This window comes from Bombina bombina, chromosome 2, assembly GCF_027579735.1.
Source record: "Bombina bombina isolate aBomBom1 chromosome 2, aBomBom1.pri, whole genome shotgun sequence".
Taxonomy (NCBI): Eukaryota; Metazoa; Chordata; class Amphibia; order Anura; family Bombinatoridae; genus Bombina; species Bombina bombina.
In genome coordinates this window covers 365471986-365486865 of record NC_069500.1, presented here as the reverse complement: position 1 = coordinate 365486865, position 14880 = coordinate 365471986, and the positions used below count along the sequence as shown (strand labels likewise).

Genomic DNA, 14880 nt, shown 5'->3' with positions numbered 1-14880 from the left:
GCAGTTTGGGGCTCTTTAAAATCACAGGGCCTTGTGGACTCCGGAGGAGTCCGCTCTTTCAATAAACTTTTGGAGTTGCGAGCAATCTTCAATGCTTTGATAGCCTGGCCGCAAATAGCTTTGGTCCGATTTATCAACCACCAGGGAGGAACTCTTGAGTTCCTTGGCTATGAAGGAGGTGACTCGCATTCTGCAGTCTCACAATTGCCATCTCTCTGCCATCCACATACCGGGGGTGGACAATTGGGAAGCGGATTTTCTGAGCAGGCAGACTTTTCATCCGGGAGAGTGGGCTCTCCACCCAGATATTTTCACAATAACTCAGGTGGGGGGTTCCGGAGTTGGATCTGATGGCGTCTCCTCAATGACAAGCTTCCAAAGTGCGGTTCAAAATCAAGAGACCCTCAAGCCGTTCTGATAGATGCTCTGGTGGTTTCTTGGAACTTCAATCTAGCATACCTGTTTCCTCAGTTTGCACTAATTCTACAAGTAATAGCTTGCATCAAGCAGAAAGAGAGCATCTGATTCTAATGGCTCCTGCATGACCTCGCAGGATCTGGTGACAATGTCATCTCTTCCGCCTTGGAGGTTACCTGTGAGGAAGGACCTTCTACTTTAGGGTCCTTCCTTCATCCAAATCTGGATTCTCTGAAGCTGCTTGGAGATTGAACGTTTAGTTTTGGCTAGACGTGGCTTCTCTGGGAAGTCATAGATACTATGCTTTAGGCTCATAAACTAGTTACTTGCAAAATTTGCCATAAGATATGGCACAAATACCTTCATTGGTGTGATTCAAAGGATTTCTCTTGGAACAAAGTAAGAGTTCCTCGAATTTTGGCTTTTCTTTAGGAGGGCCCGGAGAAAGGTTTCAGTCAGTACTCTGAAGGGGGTCAGGTTTCTGCACTGTCCTTTTGCATAAATGTCTGGCACATCTGTTAGACGTGTTCAGTGTTTTGTTCAGGCCTTGGTCAGAATCAGGCCTGTGTTTAAACCTGTTGCTCCTCCTTGGAGCCTTAATCTTGTTAAAGATTGTTTCTTTCATGTAATTAGCAAGAGTCCATGAGCTAGTGACGTATGGGATATACATTCCTACCAGGAGGGGCAAAGTTTCCCAAACCTTAAAATGCCTATAAATACACCCCTCACCACACCCACAATTCAGTTTTACAAACTTTGCCTCCGATGGAGGTGGTGAAGTAAGTTTGTGCTAGATTCTACGTTGATATGCGCTCCGCAGCAAGTTGGAGCCCGGTTTTCCTCTCAGCGTGCAGTGAATGTCAGAGGGATGTGAGGAGAGTATTGCCTATTTGAATGCAGTGATCTCCTTCTACGGGGTCTATTTCATAGGTTCTCTGTTATCGGTCGTAGAGATTCATCTCTTACCTCCCTTTTCAGATCGACGATATACTCTTATATATACCATTACCTCTGCTGATTCTCGTTTCAGTACTGGTTTGGCTTTCTACAAACATGTAGATGAGTGTCCTGGGGTAAGTAAATCTTATTTTCTGTGACACTCTAAGCTATGGTTGGGCACTATATTTATAAAGTTCTAAATATATGTATTCAAACATTTATTTGCCTTGACTCAGAATGTTCAACATTCCTTATTTTTCAGACAGTCAGTTTCATATTTGGGATAAATGCATTTGTTTCAATCATTTTTTCTTACCTTAAAAAATTTGACTTTTTCCCTGTGGGCTGTTAGGCTCGCGGGGGCAGAAAATGCTTCATTTTATTGCGTCATTCTTGGCGCAGACTTTTCTGGCGCAAATTTTTTTTCTGTTCCGGCGTCATACGTGTCGCCGGAAGTTGCGTCATTTTTTGACGTTTTTTTGCGTCAAAAATGTCGGCGTTCCGGATGTGGCGTCATTTTTGGCGCCAAAAGCATTTAGGCGCCAAATAATGTGGGCGTCTTTTTTGGCGCTAAAAAATATGGGCGTCATTTTTGTCTCCACATTATTTAAGTCTCATTATTTATTGCTTCTGGTTGCTAGAAGCTTGTTCACTGGCATTTTTTCCCATTCCTGAAACTGTCATTTAAGGAATTTGATCAATTTTGCTTTATATGTTGTTTTTTTCTTTTACATATTGCAAGATGTTCCACGTTGCAACTGAGTCAGAAGATACTTCAGGAAAATCACTGCACAGTGCTGGAGCTACCAAGCTAAGTGTATCTGCTATAAACTTTTGGTATCTGTTTCTCCAGCTATTTGTATTGCATGTCATGTCAAACTTATTAATGCAGATAAAATTTCCTTTAGTACTGTTACATTACCTGTTGCTGTTCCGTCAACATCTAATTCTCAGAGTATTCCTGATAACATAAGAGATTTTATTTTTTAAATCCATTAAGAAGGCTATGTCTGTTATTTCTCCTTTTAGTATGCATAAAAGTCTTTTAAAACTTCTCTTTTTTCAGATGAATTTTTAAATGAACATCATCATTCTGATACTGATAATGGTTCTTCTGGTTCAGAGGTTTCTGTCTCAGAGGTTGATGCTGATAAATCTTTGTATTTGTTCAAGATGGAATTTATTCGTTCTTTACTTAAAGAAGTGTTATTTGCATTAGAAATAGAGGATTCTGGTCCTCTTGATACTAAATGTAAACGTTTAAATAAGGTTTTTAAATCTCCTGTAGTTATTCCAGAAGTGTTTTATCTCCCTGATGCTATTTCTGAAGTAATTTCCAGGGAATGGAATAATTTGGGTAATTTATTTACTCCTTCTAGACGTTTAAGCAAATTATATCCTGTGCCATCTGACAGATTAGAGTTTTTTGGGACAAAAATCCCTAAGGTTATAGGGCTGTCTCTACTCCTGCTAATATACTACTATTCCTACGGCAGATAGTACTTCATTTAAGGATCCTTTAGATAGGAAAATTCAATCCTTTCTAAGAAAAGCTTACTTATGTTCAGGTAATCTTCTTAGACCTGCTATATTTTTAGCGGATGTTGCTGCAGCTTCAACTTTTTGGTTAGAAGCTTTAGCGCAACAAGTAACAGATCATAATTTTATAGCATTATTATTATTCTATAACATGCTAATAATTTTATTGGTGATACCATCTTTTGATATCATTAGAGTTGATGTCAGGTATATGTCTCTAGCTATTTTAGCTAGAAAAGCTTTATGGATTAAACTTGGAATGCTGACATGTCTTCTAAGTCAACTTTGCTTTCCCTTTCTTTCCAGGGTAAATAATCATTTTCGTTCCTTTCCTCACAACAAGGAACAAAAGCCTGATCCTTCATCCTCAGGAGCGGTATCAGTTTGGAAACTATTTCCAGTTTGGAATATATCCAAGCCTTATAGAAACCTATAGCCAGCTCCTAAGTACCTATGAAGGTGCGGCCCTTATTCCAGCTCAGCTGGTATGGGGCAGATTACGTTTTCTTCAAAGAAATTTGGATCAATTCCGTTCTTAATCTCTGGTTTCAGAAACATTGTTTCAGAAAGGTACAGAATTGGCTTCAAGTTAAGGCCTTCTGCTAAGAGATTCTTTTCTTTCCCGTCTCCCAGTTAACACAGCAAAGGCTCAGCATTTCTGAAATGTGTTTCAGATCTAGAGTTGGCTGGAGTATTTATGCCAGTTCCAGTTCTGGAACAGGGGCTGGGGTTTTATTTTATCTCTTCATTGTACCAAAGAAGGTCAATTCCTTCAGACCAGTTCCGGATCTATCATTATTGAATCGTTATGTTAGGATACCAACATTCAAGATGGTTACTGTAGGACTATCCTGCCTTTTGTTTAGCAAGGGCATTATATGTCTACAATAGATTTACAGGATGTGTATCTGCATATTCCGATTCATCCAGATCACTTTTTAGTGTCTGAGATTCTCTTTTTAGACAAGCATTACCAGTTTTGTGGCTCTACCGTTTGGCCTAGCCTCAGTTCCAAGAATTTTTTTCAAAGGTTCTCGGTGCCCTTCTTTCTGTAATCAGAGAATAGGGTTTTGGTATTTCCTTATTTGGACAATATCTTGGTACTTGCTCAGTCTTCTCATTTTCGAAGAATCTCATACGAATCGACTTGTGTTGTTTCTTCAAGTTCATGGTTGGAGGATCAATTTACCATTCAGTTCATTGATTCCTCAGACAAGGGTAACCTTTTTAGGTTTCTAGATAAATTCAGTGTCTATGACTCTGTCCTTGTCAGACAAGAGAAGTTTAACATTGATATCAGCTTGTCAAAACCTTCAGTCACAATCATTCCCTTTGGTAGCCTTATGCATGGAAATGTTGGGTCTTAGGACTGCCGCATCAGATGCGATCTCCTTTGCTCGTTTTCACATGCGACCTCTTCAGCTCTGTATGCTGAACCAATGGTGCAGGGATTACTCAAAGATATCTCAATTAATATCTTTAAACCGATTTTACGACACTCTCTGACATGGTGGACAGATCACCATCGTTTAGTTCAGGGGGCTTCTTTGTTCTTCCGACCTGGACTATAATCTCAACAGATGCAAGTCTTACAGGTTGGGGAGCTATGTGGGGGTATCTGACGGCACAAGGGGTTTGGGAATCTCAGGAGGTGAGATTTCCGATCAATATTTTGGAACTCCGTGCAATTTTCAGAGCTCTTCAGTCTTGGCCTCTTCTGAAGAGAGAGTTGTTCATTTGTTTTCAGATAGACAAAGTCACAACTGTGGCATACATCAATCATCAAGGAGGGACTCACAGTCCTCTGGCTATGAAAGAAGTATCTCGAATTTTGGTTTGGGCGGAATCCAGCTCCTGTCTAATCTCTGCGGTTCATATCCCAGGTATGGACAATTGGAAAGCGGATTATCTCAGTCGCCAAACGTTGCATCCGGGCGAATAGTCTCTTCACCCAGAGGTATTTCTTCAGATTGTTCAAATGTGGGAACTTCCAGAAATAGATCTGATGGCTTCTCATCTAAACAAGAAACTTTCCAGGTATCTGTCCAGATCCCGGGATCCTCAGGCGGAGGCAGTGGATGCATTATCACTTCCTTGGAAGTATCATCCTGCCTATATCTTTCCGCCTCTAGTTCTTTTTCCAAAAGTAATCTCCAAGATTCTGAAGGAATGCTCGTTTGTTCTGCTGGTAGCTCCGGCATGGCCTCACAGGTTTTGGTATGCGGATCTTGTCCGGATGGCCTCTTGCCAACCGTGGACTCTTCCGTTAAGACCAGACCTTTTGTCTCAAGGTCCTTTTTTCCATCAGGATCTGAAATCCTTAAATTTAAAGGTATGGAGATTGAACGCTTGATTCTTGGTCAAAGAGGTTTCTCTGACTCTGTGATTAATACTATGTTACAGGCTCGTAAATCTGTATCCAGAGAGATATATTATAGAGTCTGGAAGACTTATATTTCTTGGTGTCTTCTCATCATTTTTCTTGGCATTCTTTTAGAATACCGAGAATATTCAGTTTCTTCAGGATGGTTTAGATAAGGGTTTGTCCGCAAGTTCCTTGAAAGGTCAAATCTCTGCTCTTTCTGTTCTTTTTCACAAAAAGATTGCTATTCTTCCTGATATTCATTGTTTTGTACAAGCTTTGGTTCGTATAAAGCCTGTCATTAAGTCAATTTCTCCTCCTTGGAGTTTGAATGTGGTTCTGGGGGCTCTTCAAGCTCCTCCATTTGAACCTTTGCATTCATTGGATATTAAATTACTTTCTTGGAAAGTTTTGTTCCTTTTGGCCATCTCTTCTGCCAGAAGAGTTTCTGAATTATCTGCTCTTTCTTGTGAGTCTCCTTTTCTGATTTTTCATCAGGATAAGGCGGTGTTGCGAACTTCTTTTGAATTTTTACCTAAGTTGTGAATTCCAACAACATTAGTAGAGACATTGTGGTTCCTTCATTATGTCCTAATCCTAAGAATTCTAAGGAGAAATCGTTGCATTCTTTGGATGTTATTAGAGCTTTGAAATATTATGTTGAAGCTACTAAGTCTTTCCGAAAGACTTCTAGTTTATTTGTTATCTTTTCCGGTTTTAGAAAGGCCAGAAAACTTCTGCCATTTCTTTGGCATCTTGGTTGAAATCTTTAATTCATCTTGCCTATGTTGAGTCGGGTAAGACTCCGCCTCATAGGATTACAGCTCATTCTACTAGGTCAGTTTCTACTTCCTGGGCGTTTAGGAATGAAGCTTCGGTTGATCAGATTTGCAAAGCGGCAACTTGGTCCTCTTTGCATACTTTTACCAAATTCTACCATTTTGTTGTATTTTCTTCTTCTGAAGCAGTTTTTGGTAGAAAAGTACTTCAGGCAGCGGTTTCAGTTTGAATCTTCTGCTTATGTTTTTCATTAAACTTTATTTTGGGTGTGGATTATTTTCAGCAGGAATTGGCTGTCTTTATTTTATCCCTCCCTCTCTAGTGACTCTTGCGTGGAAAGATCCACATCTTGGGTAGTCATTATCCCATACGTCACTAGCTCATGGACTCTTGCTAATTACATGAAAGAAAACATAATTTATGTAAGAACTTACCTGATAAATTCATTTCTTTCATATTAGCAAGAGTCCATGAGGCCCGCCCTTTTTTGTGGTGGTTATGATTTTTTTGTATAAAGCACAATTATTCAAATTCCTTATTTTATATGCTTTCGCACTTTTTTCTTATCACCCCACTTCTTGGCTATTCGTTAAACTGAATTGTGGGTGTGGTGAGGGGTGTATTTATAGGCATTTTAAGGTTTGGGAAACTTTGCCCCTCCTGGTAGGAATGTATATCCCATACGTCACTAGCTCATGGACTCTTGCTAATATGAAAGAAATGAATTTATCAGGTAAGTTCTTACATAAATTATGTTTTTGCAGCAGGCTCAGTTTGAGACGATGCATTCTGTTGATATTAAGTTACTATCATGAAAGGTCTTCTTTCTTATTGCTATTTCTTCCGCACGCAGAGTTTCCGAACTTTCGACTTTGCATTGCGATTCCCCTTACCTTATTTTTCATGCTGATCAGGCGGTCCTACTTACTAAGCTGGAGTTTCTCCCTAAGGTAGTGTCGGATTGCAATATTAATCAGGAAATTGTTGTTCCTCCTTTTTGTCCTAATCCTTTTTCACAAAAGGAAAGTCTTTTGCATAACTTGGATGATGTGCGAGCTCTGAAATTTTACCTTCAAGCAACTAAGTTTTCGGCAGACTTCTGCCATGTTTGTTTTCTCTGGAAAGCTTAGGGGTCAGAAGGCAACTTTTACTACTCTTTCTCTCTGGTTGAGAAGTGTTATTCCGTTAGCTTATGAGACAGCTGGACAGCAGCCTCCTGAGAGAATTACGGCTCATTCCACTAGAGTTGTTTCATCTTCCTGAGCTTTCAAAAATGAAGCTTCGGTGGAGCAAATTTGCAAGGCAGCCACATGGTCCTCTATACATATTTTTTTTCCAAATTCTACAAATTTGATACTTTTGCCTCAGCTGAGGCTTCTTTTGGGAGAAAAGTTCTTCAAGCAGTGATGCCTTCAGTTTAGGTCCGCCTGTCTTGTTCTCCCTCCATTCCTTCATTCTGTGTCCTCTAGCTTGGGTATTGGTTCCCACTAGTAATTAGAATGATTTGTGGACTCTCCATGCCTTAGGAAAGAAAACAAAATGTATGCTTGCCTAATAAATTTATTTCCAGGCATGGAGAGTCCATGACCCGGCAGTTTTTTTTGTTAAAATCTCAAGCACCTCTATACCTTGTTTTCTCTTTTTCCATTTTTCCTTCGGCCGAATGACTGATGGGTTATGGATAAGGGAAGTGATACTTAACAGCTCTGGCCAGGAGTGAATATCGCACTAGTAATTAGAATGATTTGTTGACTCTCCATGCCTGGAAATAAATACATTTATCAGGTAAGCATAGATTTTGTTTTATGTGGAAAAAATTCAAGTAAGTTGTAAAAGGACAGATGTAGGTGGACTTAACTTTAATAAAAATAAAATTTAATATGACCGAACATTTTTCTAATTTCTGTTTTTGTTGTTTTTGTAGGAGAGGTAATTGTAAGAAGGCAAGCCTAGGTTTAATCTGTGAAATTGGGTTGCGCTGCCGGACATACTACGTTTTATGTGGATCTGTCCTAAGTGTATGGACTAAGGTAGAAGGTGTTCTGGCATCTGTAAGTGGCACAAATGTAAAGATGCAAATAGTTAGACTAAGAACTGAAGATGGACAAAGGATTGTTGGTAAGTGTCTCTCCATGTACAATAGTACTTACGCTTTTAAGTTTCACACTGTACAAGTTGTTGACTTTTTTTTTTTTTTTTACAACAATTAATACTTTGTGTGTTTTATTGACTTCCTCAATTACCTTTGGTCTGATCATCAAGTGATGTAATAAGTGAATACATTTAAATATTTTTAGCTTTCTATGCATCAGAAGTGTCTGCTACAATAAGTTTTCTGATTTAGAAACTTGTATCTGCCATTAGTGACATTTTCCCAAACCCAGAGGTTGCTGTACATTCCTTATGGTGTCCTTTCCCTTTTGACATAGTAGCAATTTCCTATAATTGCGGTTGGTTGGATGCAGAATAGATTTATCTTTCATTGAAATATCCTTTCTTCTACATTGTCTATTTACATATTTAATGCAATGTCACTAGTATAATTATCAGATTATTGAGAAATTATTATTTTGCACTTACAGCATTTTCTTCGTGTTAACAGGTTTAATCATTCCTGCAAATTGTGTGTTTTCACTTGTGAATCTGCTGTCCACGTCAGACCAGTCTCAGCAGATTGCAGTACAACAGCAGCAGATGTGGCAGCAACTTCACCCTCAGAGTATCAGCAACTTTAGTGCCCTGTAGAGTGAAAAGGCCCGTGGAGATGTGGGAGAGGCTGCTGGAGCATAACTGCATACAAATCAGGGACAGATTCCAAAGAGCTCAGACAACTTGTGCATACCTGCTTGCTCAGTTCTGTTACAAGTCAGGACTTTGAGCACTTGCAGATGTTCTGGTGGGAATCCACAAGTTCCTTAAAGTGGCACATCGTTTTTTTACTTTTTTGTGCTTCCCATCTTTTCCCTCTCCTAATTATTTATTTTTATTTTTTTAAATAAATATTACACTCTGTGCTGGGTAGATATATTTTTTATTCATGCAGCAGAGTGTTTAGATCCTTCACCGTGTCTTCATTTTCTTAATTTTCAATACAGTGCTCAGGGTTTAACTTGGTAGTCGACCATTGTTTTTTTGGGGGGGAGTTTTCCCTAAATGCATGTACTTGGAAGGTATGATGCATAAACATGTGTGTGTGTGTGTATATAGGTTATTTTCCTTCACCTGTGTAATCTTAAGGATGCATGCGTTTGTTAATGCACTGTATTTAAAAAGATAAAGGTATATTTGTGTTCCACTCACTTTTTTTAATTTAAAGCAGTGCATGTTTCTGGGAGCATGAATAGAAAGGCTTTAAAAAACTTATTGCAAGACAAGAACATAGACCTTCATCACCCTTAATACTTTATCTGCTATTTACGTTAAATGTGTGTTCTCTTCTCTGCCATGTGGAAATTTTGAACACACTGACTCTCAAAACTGGAGCGGAAAAATCCCAAAGTTTCACATGTATAGATGCAATTTTTCTAATGTACTGCAGAAAAGGGCTTGTTCCCCCCCCCCCCCTGTTTTTTTTTTTTTTCTTCTTCTTCTTTACAGGAACAAAACAAATGCATCCCATCTTCCCTGAGAATTGCTTATTGTAATTTAATAGACCTTATTTCACTGGTAAGAGACAGATCTTGAGTTGTATGCTGTGTTATGTAGATCACTCAAGACTCCCTGCTGTTTGTGTTGTTTTGCCTTCTCTGTAACTTGAATACCATTCAATATGTTGTAAGACATTGTAGAGTTTATCTTGAGCTGTTTAAAATTGTAATGTACAAATGTGAATAGTTACTTATCTATATAATATGGGTAAGGCTTTTTTTGCCTCCAATAGTAGATGTTTATAAGGATGTGAAAAGGACAAAGTTTCTTTTCTTGCTTGCACAGGTTGCACTATTGAACGTTTTGAGACTGTATAAACCTGTTTAAATCTACTCTGCAAGGTCTGAACATCTTGTGGAGAACAAATAAAAGTTATTGTATTAACAAGGACAATATTGTTTGAATCCTTTTCTAAAGGAGTTTGAAGATCCATCTCAAGAAAAACTTAACTTTTCTGCATCAAAATATGATTAGCTTTTTTATTTTTTAATAAAACACTTGACATACAATAAAATATACAGTCGGGAATGTTGTTCTTTTTCATGCCAAAAATGATTTAAGCCTCTGTTTTAACATGAAACTTGCCAGATATTAATGCTTACAGCTGAATTTGCTTTACTCATTGGGTGATTCAGACAACACCAAAGACAATTTTTAGTTAAGACATGTCTGACAAGAAGTCTTAGGTTTATTTTTTATTTTACAAGGCCCTTGGTGAAATGCATGCTGAGACGTTCCTGCTAACTACGGTATTCATCAGTAGTCACATACAGTATTTAAAGCTGCCTCAACTGAGATATATTACAACTCACACTGACACCTACATCTCTAAAGTTAAATTGCTATTTTCTTTATAAATGGAAAGAGTCCACAGCTGCATTCATGGGAAATAAGAACCTGGCCACCAAGAGGCGGCAAAGACACCCCAGCCAAAGACTTAAATACTCGTCACTCCTCCCCCAGTTATTCTTTGCCTTTCGTCCCAGGAGGTTGGCAGAGAAGTGTCAAGTTTGTTTTAGTCTCTTATGGAGGGTAGTACTCTTCGACATGGGACGGGAGTTTTAAGTAATCCTGTCAGTCTCTCAGTGAGGACTTGGATGAAAGTTAGTCTGGAGATGCAGGAAGAGTTTTTCTGTGAAACCATCCCGACTCATTTTAACAACTCCAGAAGCAATCGGCGTTGTCTAACTTCGCGTCGCTGCCTGCTTTCTTCTCTCAAGTTCATGGCGGAGGCAAGGCTACTATTCGTCACACTTGAAGGGCCATGTTCCTGTTCAATGGCGTACATTCCTGTAAGATCGTTTCATTTTACTTCTTCATGAATGTACTAACGCAGTTGTTCCTGCGAACTCACATGAAAAATACAGGGTCTCAGTGGGACTGTTTAAGTATCTTGAAATCAAGGGTTAATATCTCCTGAGGGGGATTATTGAACGGGGGGGGGGGGTTTAATCATGTTTGTTATGTTATTCAATCTGCTTATGTGTAGTGTTAACTGGGCTTGTGGCTTTTGGAACATAACTGCCTTTCGAAGTGACGCAACCTTACGGTTGGGCTTGTTTTTTTTGGACTGTACGGTTCACCTTGTAACAGGGCATGTCTTCGTTCTGGTCTCCCATTTCCGCATTCCTGACACTGCGGCGGTAGAGAATTCTAGTCCGCTGGTGTCTGGTTCATAGGAGGTGGTGAGTGCCCCAGCCGTTGTGGGTGTCAGGTGCTATTTACATTGTTTTTTATATATATAATTTTTATATATATATATATATATATATATATATTCCATTTTTTTTGTTATCCTTTATCCAGTTGTGGAGGATGCTGATTTCTTTTACAAAGATATGACGAGTCCACGGATTTCATCCTTACTTGTGGGATATTAACCTCCTGCTAACAGGAAGTGGCAAAGAGCACCACAGCTGAGCTGTATATATAGCCCCTCCACCCCCAGTCATTCTCTTTGCCTGTGTTATACTAGGAAGACATGGTAAAGTGAGGTGTTAGTTTTAGTTTCTTCAATCAAGAAGTTTTTTATTTTAAATGGTACCAGTGCGTACTATTTTCCTCAGGGGGATATGGAAGATTTCTGACCTGAAGTTTGATGATCTTAGCATTTGTAACTAAGATCCACGCTGGTTCCCACAAGACTTCTGAAGGGTAACCATGAGACATCTTCAGTGTGGAGACCGGTTTCATGCTACAAGCAGCATTAAGGTATGTGCAGCCTTTTCTTTCATGTAATTAGCAAGAGTCCATGAGCTAGTGACGTATGGGATATACATTCCTACCAGGAGGGGCAACGTTTCCCAAACCTTAAAATGCCTATAAATACACCCCTCACCACACCCACAAATCAGTTTTACAAACTTTGCCTCCTATGGAGGTGGTGAAGTAAGTTTGTGCTAGATTCTACGTTGATATGCGCTCCGCAGCAGGTTGGAGCCCGGTTTTCCTCTCAGCGTGCAGTGAATGTCAGAGGGATGTGAGGAGAGTATTGCCTATTTGAATGCAATGATCTCCTTCTACGGGGTCTATTTCATAGGTTCTCTGTTATCGGTCGTAGAGATTCATCTCTTACCTCCCTTTTCAGATCGACGATATACTCTTATATATATATATATATATATATATATATATATATATATATATATATATATATACCATTACCTCTGCTGATTTTCGTTTCAGTACTGGTTTGGCTTTCTACAACATGTAGATGAGTGTCCTGGGGTAAGTAAGTCTTATTTTCTGTGACTCTAAGCTATGGTTGGGCACTTTTTTATAAAGTTCTAAATATATGTATTCAAACATTTATTTGCCTTGACTCAGGATGTTCAACATTCCTTATTTCAGACAGTCAGTTTCATATTTGGGATAATGCATATGAATAAATCATTTTCTTCTGTTATGTGCGATCAGTCCACGGGTCATCATTACTTCTGGGATATAACTCCTCCCCAACAGGAAATGCAAGAGGATTCACCCAGCAGAGCTGATATAGCTCCTCCCCTCTACGTCAGTCCCAGTCGTTCTCTTGCACCCAACGACTAGATAGGATTGTGAGAGGACTATGGTGATTATACTTAGTTTTTATGACTTCAATCAAAAGTTTGTTATTTACAATAGCACCGGAGGCGTGTTAATTACTTCTCTGGCAGAGTTTGAAGAAGAATCTACCAGAGTTTATTACTATGACTTTAACCCGGAGTAGTTAAGATCATATTGCTGTTCTCGGCCATCTGAGGGAGGTAAAGGCTTCAGATCAGGGGACAGCGGGGCAGATTGAATCTGCATTGAGGTATGTAGCAGTTTTTAATTTCTGATGGAATTGATGAGAAAAATCCTGCATATACCGTTAACAAGTCATGTATGTATACACTTCAGTATTCTGGGGAATGGTTTTTCACCCGGAAACTACTCTGTTAAAGGTCACTAATCCTTTTAATAAATATTGTCCTGTTAAACGTTTTTGCTGGAATGTAGAATCGTTTACATTGCTGAGGTACTGAGTAAATAAATTTTTGGGCATTATTTTCCACTTGGCAGGTTGTCTGCTTTAAATTGTGACAGTTTCGTTTCTCCTCACTGCTGTGTGTGAGAGGGAGGGGCCGTTTTTTGGCGCTCTTTTGCTACGCATCAAAAATTCCAGTCAGCTACTATTATATTTCCTGCTTGATCCGGTTCACTGACTAGATCTCAGGGTCTTCAAACTTCTTTTGAAGGGAGGTACATTCTCTCAGCAGAGCTGTGAGAATTTTTATTGACTGTGAATAAAAACGTTACTATATAATTTTTTATGTCAAATTTAGTTATTTTACTAATGGGAACAAACCTTTGCTAAAAGTTGTGTTTTTTAAACTTGATGCTATAACTGTTTTTCAGTTCATTATCTCAACTGTCATTTAATCGTTAAGTACCTCTTCGAGGCACAGTACGTTTTTGTTAAAAAAGATTATAACCAGGTTGCAAGTTTTTGCTAGTGTGTTAAACATGTCTGACCCAGAGAATGATATCTGTGTCATTTGTTCCAATGCCAAGGTGGAGCCCGAATAGAAATTTATGTACTAACTGTATTGATGCTACTTTAAATAAAAGTCAATCTGTACAATGTGAACAAATTTCACCAAACTGCGAGGGGAGAGTTATGCCGACTAACTCGCCTCACGCGGCAGTACCTGCATCTCCCGCCCGGGAGGTGCGTGATATTATGGCGCCTAATACATCTGGGCGGCCATTACAGATAACATTACATGATATGGCTACTGTTATGACTGAAGTTTTGTCTAAAATTACCAGAACTAAGAGGCAAGCGTGATCACTCTGGGGTGAGAACAGAGTGCGCTGACATTCTAGGGCCATGTCTGATACTGCGTCACAGCTTGCAGAGCATGAGGACGGAGAGCTTCATTCTGTGGGTGACGGTTCTGATCCAAACAGATTGGACTCAGATATTTCAAATTTTAAATTCAAATTGGAGAACCTCCGTGCATTTACTAGGGGAGGTCTTAGCAGCTCTCAATGATTGTAACACCATTGCAATACCAGAGAAAATGTGTAGGTTGGATAAATACTTTGCGTGGTACCGGCGAGTACTGACGTTTTTCCTATACCTAAGAGATTAACTGAAATTGTTACTAAGGAGTGGGATAGACCCGGTGTGCCGTCTCACCCCCTCCAATATTTAGAAAGATGTTTCCAATAGACGCCACTACTCGGGACTTATGGCAAACGGTCCCTAAGGTGGAGGGAGCAGTTTCTACTTTAGCTAAGCGTACCACTATCCCGGTGGAGGATAGCTGTGCTTTTTCAGATCCAATGGATAAAAAATTAGAGGGTTACCTTAAGAAAATGTTTGTTCAACAAGGGTTTATATAGCAACCCCTTGCATGTATCGCGCCGATTACGGCTGCGGCAGCATTTTGGATTGAGTCTCTGGAAGAGAACCTTAGTTCATCTACGCTAGACGACATTACGGACAGGCTTAGAGTCCTTAAACTAGCCAATTCATTCATTCGGAGGCCGTAGTACATTTAACCAAACTTACGGCTAAGAACTCTGGATTCGCCATACAGGCACGTAGAGCACTGTGGCTAAAATCCTGGTCAGCTGATGTTACTTCTAAGTCTAAATTACTTAATATACCTTTCAAGGGGCAGTCTTTATTTGGGCCCGGGTTGAAAGAAATTATCGCTGACATT

At 39.4% G+C, this 14880-nt stretch overlaps 1 protein-coding gene across 1 annotated transcript in view; it reads left to right on the top strand.

Moving 5' to 3' along the window:
• The window catches only part of SBNO1 (strawberry notch homolog 1), a 255572-nt gene extending 245494 nt beyond the window's left edge, over positions 1-10078 (top strand). Inside the window, exons 29-30 of the mRNA XM_053699774.1 lie at positions 7962-8155; positions 8640-10078. Of these exons, the coding sequence (XP_053555749.1) occupies positions 7962-8155; positions 8640-8782 (337 nt within the window). The 3' untranslated portion in view covers positions 8783-10078. The remainder of the gene's footprint in view (positions 1-7961; positions 8156-8639) is intronic.
• The last annotated feature ends 4802 nt before the right edge of the window (positions 10079-14880 follow it).